We start from the raw sequence: 12,550 nt of genomic DNA, 5'->3' as shown, positions 1-12,550 counted from the left end.
AAAGAAAGAGAAAAAAAAAGAAAGAAAGAGCTATGTCATTAAGCAGCTGATTTAAAGATGATTTTAGAATCTTCTTTTCAATAAATGTTGAAGTAGTGTGATTGGATTGATTATATAACGGATTCTATACAAAATTGATTGTATGTATGATATAGATTACATAGATTCTCTAAATGCAAAATGTGGATTGGGGTAAAAAAAAAAAAAAAAAGAAGAAATTACGTAATATTTTTATGTAAATTTTAAAAAATATTTCTAATCAAAACAACCAATGAAAATGCAGTGTTTGTGTCGTCCACTGCAAAAACTGCACAGCATTATAAATATGTTTAAAAGAAGCAAAGGAGTGGGTGAGTTGCTACAGCAACTGCTGAAAGGAAAAATAATCAATCAGTCAGAAGGCCGATCGAAGATAATGGTTTTGCCCCTCCCATTATGGTCATGTTTGTAACATACTAAAATGCAGGAGGATGGAGCAGTCCTGTGACTGGAGCAGACAGAGTACATAGCTGTTGTTGTCTCCACAGCAATACCAAAACATTTCTAAACCTAACCGAGGGGTTTGTTAGTTTGTCTAAAAATCAGTTTGCATACCCCGAGTTATCCTGCAGCTTTGTGCTGCATGGACCTGGGCTAACAGCTAGCAGCTGGTGGCTAGATAACATCTTACTTGTAAAATTTTTAGATGTTTTAGTTCAGTCCTATAAATGTTGTTCAAACAAAGCGATTTATTACAGATAATTAAATGCTAGATTAATCCTGGATTATTTCCAAATTGAACAAATCAGCAACATGAAGATGAATATTAGATAATAAAATGTCAGATGATCTTACCATAAACATACAGGATATAGTCATCATAAGACTCCCCCACCAAGTTGGATGCCACACAGCGGTATGTTCCATTGTAGGACTTGTTTAAGTTTTCAATGTAAAGATCACCACCGGTGATGACAGCGTGGGATGGTACGTCATCATCCACCTTCAACCAGTTCACCCGCTGAGGCCTGAAATCACAAAACGCCACATATCAGGAAAAGACGTCACAGATGACGGGATGGTGTCTTTAAAATACCAGCAAAAACATTTCATAATGAAATGCTGAACCAGTGATGGTTCGATATTAATATTTTTATATATTAAGTAATGTGTACTAAATGTATAATTTCAAGAATGAGGGAATTTCCATCCACTTCAGTTTTGGTTGTAAAATTTCAACATATTACCAAATAATTAGGAATAATAATTAGTGACTAGGAAAACACAAGCGTTTAAACTTGTACATTTTGTTTTAAATTATAAAAAAAAAAATAAAAAAATAAATCGACCAAGTCAGCGGCTTGATTTAAAATCTAAGTATGACTTTTCTGATCTTCTGACCGCAGGATGTCATCTCCAGGAGTATTGTCCCATTAGCTTTGCTCTTAGTCTGTTAGTTTAATAGTTTTTTCTGAATCCCTGGCTGTTTCGCATTACACACACACACACACACACACACACATATATATATATATATATATATATATATATATTTATATACAGTGCCTTAAGCGGTCCGGTACGCAGTACGGGCACTTTTAAATTCTATCCTTTTGTGTACTGGGACTTTTTTTTACAGTGTAGTGCGTACCGGTACTACTTTTTACAGCGTATAGTGCACACCGGGACTACTTTTTACAGCATATCGTGCATACCGGGACTTTTGCCGGCAATCAGTATACCCTCCTATGACTTCACCACATATTACATATACATACACATACATACACATATACATAGTCGCCTCAAAAGAAAAGTATTATTAAGACTGGTCTACACGCAGAACGCTTGCAGTAACCCATGACGTCACGCTGCACTTCACGTTGTTCACTCACTTCTGTGTTTATGTTGCAGTAGACGTACTTTAAATGAGAGGAAAGGCGGAGAAAAAAAGAGTTGAGTGATGACAGTAGTACTACTTAACAGTCATTTACTACAGTAGTACTACTTAACAGTCATTTACTACAGTAGTACTACTTAACAGTCATTTACTACAGTAGTACTACTAACAGTCATTTACTACAGTAGTACTACTTAACAGTCATTTACTACAGTAGTACTACTAACAGTCATTTACTACAGTAGTACTACTTAACAGTCATTTACTACAGTAGTACTACTAACAGTCATTTACTACAGTAGTACTACTTAACAGTCATTTACTACAGTAGTACTATTTAACAAACATTTACTACAGTAGTACTACTTATCAGTTATTTACTACACCAGACAATGACGGTCAGATGCTGCAAACTAAGTGTATGTCTGGTCAGTATTTTGAGTTTTTGAAGATTATTTATAGATAAAAGATAATATTACTAAGTGTTATGGACCAGGCCTAATGCTGTGAAAAACACGTTTCACAGAGGAAAAGTGTAATAGTACTACACTGTTAAATTAGTCTGGTAATAAGCTAAATAAGTCTAAATGTAGAATTTGTTTTGTTTTTAACCCTTTCATGCATAGTGGCCCTGTAGTGGATCTGGCAGGCCCAAACGTGTTGTGAGGGTCTGCTGGGAACGCCTGGCTGAGTCCCCTGTCAGAGCGAGCTTCAACTCCCACCTTCAGCAGAGCTTCAACCATGTCCTGAGTGAGGCAGGGGACATTGAGTCTGAATGGGCTGTGTTCCGTGCCTCTATTGCTGAGGCGGCCGGCCGGAGCTGTGGCTGTAAGGTCGTTGGTGCCTGTCGTGGCGGTAATCCCAGGACTCGTTGGTGGACACCAACAGTGAGGGATGCTGTCAAGCTGAAGAAGGAGTCCTATTGGGCCTTCTTGGCCTGTGGGACTCTGGAGGCAGCTGATGGGTACCGGCGGGCTAAGCGGCATGCAGCTTCGGCTGTTGCCGAGGCAAAAACTCTGGCATGGGAGGAGTTCGGCGAGGCCATGGAGAAAGACTTCCGGACGGCTTCGAGGAGATTCTGGTCCACCATCCGGCGGCTCAGGAGGGGGAAGCAGTGCTCCATCAATACTGTGTACAGTGGAGATGGGGAGCTGCTGACCTCAACTCGGGACGTAGTGGGTCGGTGGAAGGAATACTTCGAAGACCTCCTCAATCCTACCAACACGTCTTCCGATGAGGAAGCAGAGCTGGCGGACTCAGGGGTGGACTCTCCTATCTCTGGGGCGGAAGTCGCTGAGGTGGTCAAAAAGCTCCTTGGCGGCAAGGCCCCGGGGGTGGATGAGATCCGCCCGGAGTTCCTTAAGGCTCTGGATGCTGTGGGGCTGTCCTGGCTGACACGCCTCTGCAGCATTGCGTGGACATCTGGGGCAGTACCGCTGGATTGGCAGACTGGGGTGGTGGTCCCCCTTTTTAAGAAGGGGGACTGGAGGGTGTGTTCCAATTACAGGGGAATCACACTCCTCAGCCTCCCTGGTAAGGTCTATTCAGGGGTCCTGGAGAGGAGGGTCCGCCGGATAGTTGAATCCCGGATTGAGGAGGAGCAGTGTGGTTTTCGTTCTGGTCGCGGAACAGTGGACCAGCTCTATACCCTCTTTGGGGTCCTGGAGGGGGCATGGGAGTTTGCCCAACCAGTCTACATGTGTTTTGTGGACCTGGAGAAGGCATTCGACCGTGTCCCCCGGGGGCTCCTGTGGGGGGTACTCCGGGAGTATGGGGTACCGGACCCCCTTGTAAGGGCTGTCCGGTCCCTGTACGACAGGTGTCAGAGCTTGGTCCACATTGCTGGTAGGTAGTCGGATTCGTTTCCGGTGAGGGTTGGACTCCGCCAAGGCTGCCCTTTATCACCGATTCTGTTCATAACTTATATGGACAGAATTTCTAGGCGCAGCCGAGGTGTTGAGGGGATCCGACTTGGTGGCCTCAGGATTGGGTCCCTGCTTTTTGCGGATGACGTGGTCCTGTTGGCTTCATCTGGTCGTGATCTCCAGCTCTCGCTTGAGCGATTCGTGGCCGAGTGTGAAGCGGCTGGGATGAGAATCAGCACCTCCAAATCTGAGACCATGGTCCTCAGCCAGAATAGGGTGGATTGCCCTCTCCGGGTCGGGAGTGAGGTCCTGCCTCAAGTGGAGGAGTTTAAATATCTCGGGGTCTTGTTCACGAGTGAGGGAAAGATGGAGCGCGAGATCGACAGACGGATCGGTGCGGCGTCTGCAGTAATGCGGGCTCTGCGCCGGTCTGTCGTGGTGAAGAAGGAGCTGAGCCAGAAGGCGAAGGTCTCGATTTACCAGTCGATCTACGTTCCTACCCTCACCTATGGTCATGAGCTGTGGGTCGTGACCGAAAGAACGAGATCTCGTATACAGGCGGCTGAAATGGGTTTCCTCCGCAGGGTGGCCGGGCTCACCCTTAGAGATAGGGTGAGGAGCTCGGTCATCCGGGAGGGGCTCAGAGTAGAGCCACTGCTCCTCCGCATCGAGAGGAACCAGTTGAGGTGGCTCGGGCATCTGGTCAGGATGCCTCCTGGACCTCCCTGGTGAGGTGTTCCAGGCACGTCCCTCTGGGAGGAGACCCCGGGGAAGACCCAGGACACGCTGGAGGGATTATATCTCTCGGCTGGCCTGGGAACGCCTCGGGATCCCCCCCGCAGAGTTGGCAAATGTGGCTGGGGAGAGGGAAGTCTGGGCTTCCCTGCTTAGGCTGCTGCCCCCGCGACCCGACTCCGGATAAGCGGCAGAAGATGGATGGATGGATGGATGGTAGTTCTGAACGGTTGACTCCATATCCATTAGTACTTCATACCTTCATAATAAATCAATATATGCTAATCTTTATGCACTGCTCAAAAAAACAAAGGGAACACTTAAGTAACACGTTGTAGATCTGAATGAATGAAATACTTTTATTAAATACTTTGTTCTTTCCATAGTTGAATGTGCTGACAACAAAATCACACAAAAATTATCAATGAAAATCAAATGGTTCAACCCATGGAGGTCTGGATTTGGAGTTCTACTCAAAATTAAAGTGGAAAAACTCACTACAGGCTGATCCAGCTTTGATGTAATGTCCTTTAAACAAGTCAAAATGAGGCTCAGTAGTGTGTGTGGCCTCTGCGTGCCTGTATGACCTCCCTACAACGCCTGGGCATGCTCCTGATGAGGCGACAAATATTCTCCTAAAATGATCTCCTCCCAGACCTGGATGAAAGCATCTGTCAACTCCTGGACCAACTTGGCGTTGATGGATGGAGCGAGACATGATTTCCCAGATGTGCTCAACTGGAATCAGGTCTGGGGAACGGGCGGGCCAGTCCATAACATCAATGCCTTCGTGTTGCAGGAACTGCTGACACACTCCAGCCACATGTGGTCTAGGATTCTCTTGCATTAGGAGGAACCCAGGGCCAACCGCACCAACATATGTTCCCACAAGGGGTCTGAGGATCTCATCTCGGTACCTAATGGCAGTCAGGCTATCTCTGGCGAGCACATGGAGGGCTGTGCGGCCCTCCAAAGAAATGCTACCCCACATCATTACTGACCCACTGCCAAGCTGGTCATGCTGGAGGATGTTGCAGGCAGCAGAACGTTCTCCACATTCTCCAGACTCTGTCACGTCTGTCACATGTGCTCAGTGTGAACCTGCTTTCATCTGTGAAGAGCACAGTGGCGAATTTGCCAATCTTGGTGTTCTCTGGCAAATGCCAAACGTCCTGCACGGTGCTGGAGCTCATTTTGCAGGGCTCTGGCAGTGCTCCTCTTGTTCCTCCTTGCACAAAGAAGGAGGTAGCGGTCCTGCTGCTGGGTTGTTGCCCTCCCACAGCCTCCTCCACGTCTCCTGATGTACTGGCCTGTCTCCTGGTAGCGCCTCCATGCTCTGGACACTACGCTGACAGACACAGCAAACCTTCTTGCCACAGCTGGCATTGATGTGCCATCCTGGATGAGCTGCACTACCTGAGCCACTTGTGTGGGTTGTAGACTCCGTCTCATGCTACCACTAGAGTGAAAGCACCGCCAGCATTCAAAAGTGACCAAAACATCAGCCAGAAAGCATCAGAAATGAGAAGTGGTCTGTAGTCACCACCTGCAGAACCACTCCTTTATTGGGTGTGTCTTGCCAATTGCCAATTATTTCCACCTGTTGTCTATTCCATTTGCACAACAGCATGTGGAACTGATTGTCAGTCAGTGTTGCTTCCTAAGTGGACAGTTCCATTCCACAGAAATGTGGTTGACTTGGACTTACATTGTGTTCCCTTTGTGTATACATATTATATAAATATGTATATATATATATATATATATATATATATATATATATATATATATATATATATATATATATATATATATATGTACAGATACAGATAAATAATGTAATCTTTGTTTCTTTAGATGTGTATATTTTTATACATTTTACATTTTTACATCGATGATTAATCGTATGTTTTTTATTTCATCATATTTATTAATCTTTAGTTTTACAAACTATTCGGTTTTGATGTGAAAACTTTCTACACATGTTCTGAGTTTTTTGTTTTGCTCAGATTGTCAACATCAAGCCCATTAAACATTCTGTGACTCTGAACAAATTATCAATGCAACGCTGAAACCTTTCCAGGCTCACTTATTCAGAGCCAATGAATTAGAAACCTTGTACTTTTGATTCCAAACATCTTCCAGTGTGTAACCAAAGCATCATTTTCATCTACATGATAAAGAAAAACACGTGAAGTCAGTCACGTTCATGCTATGCATTTTACATGACTACATCATCTTTAAAAACGCCTTCGCTGCGTGGTGGGCTGAATGGGGGTCCTGGGCTCCGGTGCCCGGGGCTGTCCCCTGTCTCTCCGGGGTGGCGGAAGTTGGCCTTCACTGTGGGGGTTGGCCTGACCTGGATCTGCTGCTACAATGGTGGGCAGGTCTTTGCTCTGGTGCCTGGTAATAGCCCCGGGACCAAGATGGTTGGGGATTGGTGTGTGTGTACGTATGTGTGGACATGGGTGTATGGAGTATGTATGGGGAGAGTTGTGGTGTGTGAGTGTAGGGGAGTGTGGAGGTGCAAGTGGATGGGGGGGTAGGAGTGTGTGTATGGGGGAGTGCGGTACTGCAAGTGGATGGGGGGGTAGGAGTGTGTGTATGGGGGAGTGCAGAGATACATGGTTATGGGGATAGGTGTGTGTGCTGGGGAGTGTTGGGGTGCACGTGTGTGTATATAGATAAGTATGAGGGTGCATGGGTATGGGCATATAGTGGTACATGTGTATGGGGGATGGGAGGGTAGGGGTGTGTATAGAGAGGAGTGCGGGGGTGAATGTGTATTGTGGTATATGTGTTTATGGGGGCGTGTAATGGTAGTGGTGATGAAGGGGGTAGGACAGAGGTGAAAAAAGGGTTTGTGTGAGAGGTGTGTGTGTGAACTTATTGGGGTGTAAGTGAAAATGTCACGGCTGGGTGAGGTGAGGTGTGGACCCAAATGCAGAGAAACAGGGATGCAGGTTCAAGACTGCTTTAATCCAAACAGAAGAACTAAGGGACTGCTGACTAACACAAACAACAAAATGATCTAGCAACCAAGAACTGAAACTGAGGGGTATAAATACACTGGGGAACCAAACAAGAAACAGGTGTACTGAATGAACTACAAGACCAGGTAACCTCAATGAACAGGAAATCAATAAAGCTAAACAACAAACAAGAGAACCAAACAGGAAAAACTACAAAATAAAACAGGAAACTTGAAACTAAGGCACAAAAGTCTTAACCATGACAGAGGAGAGACTTGAACATGTCTCTAGGTGGGTGGCGTCCTCTATGGGTGTGGAGACAGTGCACCTTTGGTCTGGGGTCTCCTTCTGGCGCTCCTCCACTTCCTTGTCTTCCTGCCGCCTTTTGCATGTGATGGGTGGGTGCCTTCTGGGGGCGGCGGTGGCTCCTTAGTTAGTGTTGCTGAGGGCTCTGGCTGCCCCTGCTTGTCCTGGGCTTCGGGGGCCCTGGGAATGGGGGCGTGCCCAGTGCTGATAGCAGCTCACCTTCAAGAGGGAAGCTCACTTCCCTCTGGTCCTAAATCCCCTTCTACTTCCCCTTCCCCGCTCTCCACCACACACAGGTAGGGTGTTGGGAGGTGTGCATGTTGTGCTGGATGGTGAGAGAGGCCATGAAGGTGGTCTTGATCACCGCACCCAGTATCGGCTCACCTCCCAATTTTATTTACACTTAGTCACCATTTCACAAAAAACACACTGACAACTCATGGACACGTTTTGGGGGGCAGGCCATGTATGGTGGGCAGGGCTGCTTAGGCGGTCCCTCTCCCAACATGGTGGGGTTATTGCTCCCCAATTTTTTTTAGAAATACCACACACTTCACAATTATAAGTGGGGAGGGAGGAGGGGGAGATGGGTTTCTCCTATGCCCCTATATCCGGGACTTTGCCAGGGGTGGGTTCAGGCAGGGTAAGGGGGCTGCCCAGTAGACCTGGGTCTCAACTGGCCTGGCTGAGGGGAGAGCTCTGGTGGCTCTGGGGGTTGCTGGGTTGCCTGTGTCTGAAGGATGGCAGGAAGATGTTGGGAAGGAAAGATGCTGGCGTGTGGGAGCGAATGGATTAAGTTGCGGATTGAATGTAGAGAGTAGAGGTGGGGGGGGGGTGTGTATGTGTAGAGTGGAGGTGGGGTGGGGGAGTGTGCAATGGGGTGTGTGTGTGAAAAATGAAGATGTCATTTTCTATTGGCAGCTATATAATCGTACTTACAAATGACGTAGAACACTTCGTAGCCTACGCAGTCTTCACACTTGGAAGTGTGTAGACCCCGAATTGAGACACAACCATTGTATCTCTGCATTTAAATGGTCTCCAATAAGCGTAAAATATCTCGGTATAACTGTGGATAACAATTTTAAAAAATCTTTACAATTTGATTATGCACCCACTTAATAAAAAGATTGAGACCGACCCATAGAAACGGTCTACATCAGGGGTCCCCAACCACTGGGCCCCGGACCGGTACCAGTCCGTGGATCATTTTGTACTGGGCCGCAAAGGATGAATAATCTTGATTATTATATATAAAAATATGTTTTTACTACAGGGTGTCATATTTTGAAAGACAACCACTTCCGCCCTTGCCTAACTTCCATGCTTGACTCTTTGTAGCGTATCTATCCTGCATCAGCAATGTAAGCTAGCCCTCACAAAATGAGTCAGAAACAGAGTTCACTGGAGAGTTTCTTAGGAAATGGTAAAGAAGACAACGATGCGACAGGAGGAGGGTCACAGACTGCCTGCAAAAAGAAAGCTGCCTTTAAAAGAAAATACCAAGATTCCTATCTGAGTTACGAGTTCATTGCAACAGGTGATTCACATGCCCCACTCCCACTCTGTGTAATATGTGGTGACAGACTTGATAATGAAGCCATGAAACCATCAAAACGTTGCCGCCACATGGAGACAAAACACCCAGAAGAATCCATTGCATTAAAATGAAGATCTTGCCAACACTGTAGTATCTTTTTTAGTCCCTTCCTATACCCCTACCAAAGATTATAGACTATAAATTAGGAGGGGTTCAATTACCAAATTTTAAGAAATATTATTTTGCTACTTATTTATATTTAAGTATAACCAAAAAAACATGTCTAAATGAACAGACAACCCATTTCTCTTACATCTTATTAAATTATGGTATGATATACATGAAAGCATTGGACAAAGACTTGATCTGTTGCCAAAATGACCTTTGAAACAAAATCAGCTCATTCCATTGACTGTAAATGACACAATTCCTGAAACCTGGTATGAAATTGAATAAATATTTTAGGGGAATGATTTGAGAGAAGATCGTTGATGACCTTTAAACAACTGAAAGGCAAATAGAATTTATCAAATCAAACCTTTTTCTGTTATCTTCAATTGCAATCATTTCTAAGTAACACATTGGGGAAAAATACCTTACCTAACCCCACAGAGTTGGAAAAATTATTGCATGATGACGAGGCGTGTAAATTTGTTTCTAAGTTGTATTCCTCTTTAATAAAACAATGCCCTAAATCCAAGGAACGGTGGGAATCAGATTTAAATCTTTCAACTGAAGATGCCCTTTGGTCAGATGCCAGAGGACATTATAACTGCCACAATTAATTCATGATTTAGGCTTATCTATTATAATTATTAATATCAACTATATCTCAGGCCAGAAAAAAATACACAAGTCTGGATTATCTGACTTGTTTCTGATGTGCAATGTGTGAAATGGAAGTTGGTTCATTCTTGCACTGCACTTGGTCATGTGTGAAAGTCAGAGGGTTCTGGCAGGACTTGTGTGATACTCTGACTAACGTTATCCTGATTTTAATGCCTCTGTATCCTGAAGTTTGTTTACTTGAAAAGTTTTATGGAAATTGAAGAACATCTAGACAAATACCAAAAAAAGAAATTTTTTCAGAAAGCCATGTTAGTGCCTAGAAAATGTATTGCGGTTACATGGAAGTCTGATTCCACCTGCCTTTGACTATGTGGTTACAGAAACAAGTTGTGTACCCATAGAAAAAATAAAATACTGTTTAAGAAAGTCATATAAAACCTTTGTTAAAATTTGGGAACCTTATTTAAGCCTTGCAGGTATAACTTTGTAAAACAACAGGCCTTAGTACGTGTTTGTGTATTGAGAGAAATGGTAAATGGAGGGTTTTTGTTGTTTCTTTGTTTTGTTTTTTTTTTTGGGGGGGGGGGGGGTTGTTCTTTGTAAAGTGCAAATTTAAAATTTAAAAGTAAAATATTGGAAAAAATAAAAGAAGAAACAATAAATGGGATAGATTGTGATGAATCAGACTTTTTTATGCTGCTACACACTATTAACAGAAACAGGTTTCATGTTAATCTTGTCTTAACGGCATAAGGAATTCAGAAAAGGGGGCATATTCAAGGATAGCTGCAACAAGGCAAAAGGGATGCACTCCTGGTATGTGATTGAACAGAAAATTAAGCATCAGCAAGCAGCTTGGCTTTTCTCTCCCCAGGTTCTGTTTAATTAGTTAAAAATGTGTGTGTGTGTGTCTTACTGTGGTTTGCCTTTGGCTTGACATGCCAATGCCAGGTTCTCTCCTTCCCTCGTCAAACCCTGTGGAAATTCCACCATAATCTTTACCTCTGGTTTGTCTGCAAAGAAAAGTGAAAAATGGAGAGAGAATGAGTCCTGGGACAACATAACTGACCCAATAGAACAAATCGTCTCATAATCAAAGATCCTCCTGTTCCTAGATTTTTAATAAATAAAAATACATGCACATGTATAGATTTGAAAAATATGTTTACTAGTTGATAATTTGAAATTTGATAGAGAACCAGTTGCTGGATAAGTAGGGTAAACATTAACAGAACGAGCTGCTGGCCGAGAAGTGAATAAGATGTTGTCTTCAGTGCTGAAGCTATGACTTCATCTCCCATTAAAGGTGATGTTAAGGAGTTTGAAGACGATAAATTATACATGACATAAAAAAAAAAGAAATTTTAGTTAATATGAGATTTGGACAAAGCAGAGCATCATCACTTTAGTTACTGAAGCAACAAAGATGGAGCCCTTAACTGAACTTATTCCTAAAATACCATAGGAATAACCAAGCAGAGATATCGCCAAAATCTGGACCAGAGGTTTAATTACAATTTCTTCTTAAAGCAGTAAGGTTTTTCCACATGTGATTTGTGAGATCTCAGAGGTAGAACATGATAGAGGAAATACCAGGCAGTTTCCCATTATACATGTAACAGCAAAAACCTTATTTTTAAACTAGTTCTCCATGTTTATACTCTGCTAAAGTCTTGAGCACTGCTACATGTTTGGACAGGAAAACACAATTTAATAATTTTATATATATATATATATATATATATATATATATATATATATATATATATATATATATATATATATATATATATATATACACACATATGTTATGATGTGGTGGTTTCATTCAGTGCCTTAGTTTCTAGTTTCCTGTTTTATTTAGTAGTTTTTCCTGTTTAGTTCTCTTGGTTCTTGTTTAGCTGCATTGATTTTCTGTTCATTGGTTTCACCTGGGTTCATTTGTTTCACCTGTGTCTCGTTTTGTTCCAGTGTATTTATACCCCTCTGTTTCAGTTGTGTTTGTTGGATCATTTTGTTGCCCTTTGTTGCCTTTCGTGGTTTAGTTAGTCCCCTGTGTGCTTTGGATCAGAATAAACCTTCTGGAACCTACCTCCCCGCTTTCTCATCTCTGCGTTTGGGTCCACATCTCTCCACTCCATCATAACAATATATATGTGTATATATATATATATATATATATATATATATATATGTATATGTAGCTTGATTTGTTTATCGGAGTGCTGGCTGAATAACAACATGCCGAACTCATGTCTGGATCTACCAGGCTTCACATCTGTGGCTGGAGCGGAAAGAGGAGAGGAGGGGTGTTATCCTGTTTTTTTTTTTATGAGAGATGGGTTAATCCCTGTAATGTGACAGTCAGAGGGAAAGGTTGCTGTCCGGACATTGAACTGCTTTCCGTTGGTTTCAGAGCGTACTACATGCAACGGGAGATTCCATACGTCGTTGTCATAGATGT

General features: G+C 43.4%; 1 protein-coding gene across 1 annotated transcript in view; it reads right to left on the bottom strand.

The window, feature by feature from the left end:
* The window catches only part of cadm1a (cell adhesion molecule 1a), a 486,946-nt gene that overhangs the window by 65,081 nt on the left and 409,315 nt on the right, over positions 1-12,550 (bottom strand). The window contains exons 6-7 of the mRNA XM_079248263.1: positions 11,003-11,099; positions 835-1,007 (exon numbers count right to left, since the gene is read on the bottom strand). Coding sequence (XP_079104389.1) covers positions 835-1,007; positions 11,003-11,099 — 270 coding nt within the window. The remainder of the gene's footprint in view (positions 1-834; positions 1,008-11,002; positions 11,100-12,550) is intronic.

This window comes from Telmatherina bonti (assembly GCF_933228915.1).
Source record: "Telmatherina bonti genome assembly, chromosome: 10".
NCBI lineage: Eukaryota > Metazoa > Chordata > Actinopteri > Atheriniformes > Telmatherinidae > Telmatherina > Telmatherina bonti.
The sequence above is the reverse complement of the archived record's forward strand: the minus strand, read 5'-3'. Positions and strand labels throughout refer to the sequence as shown.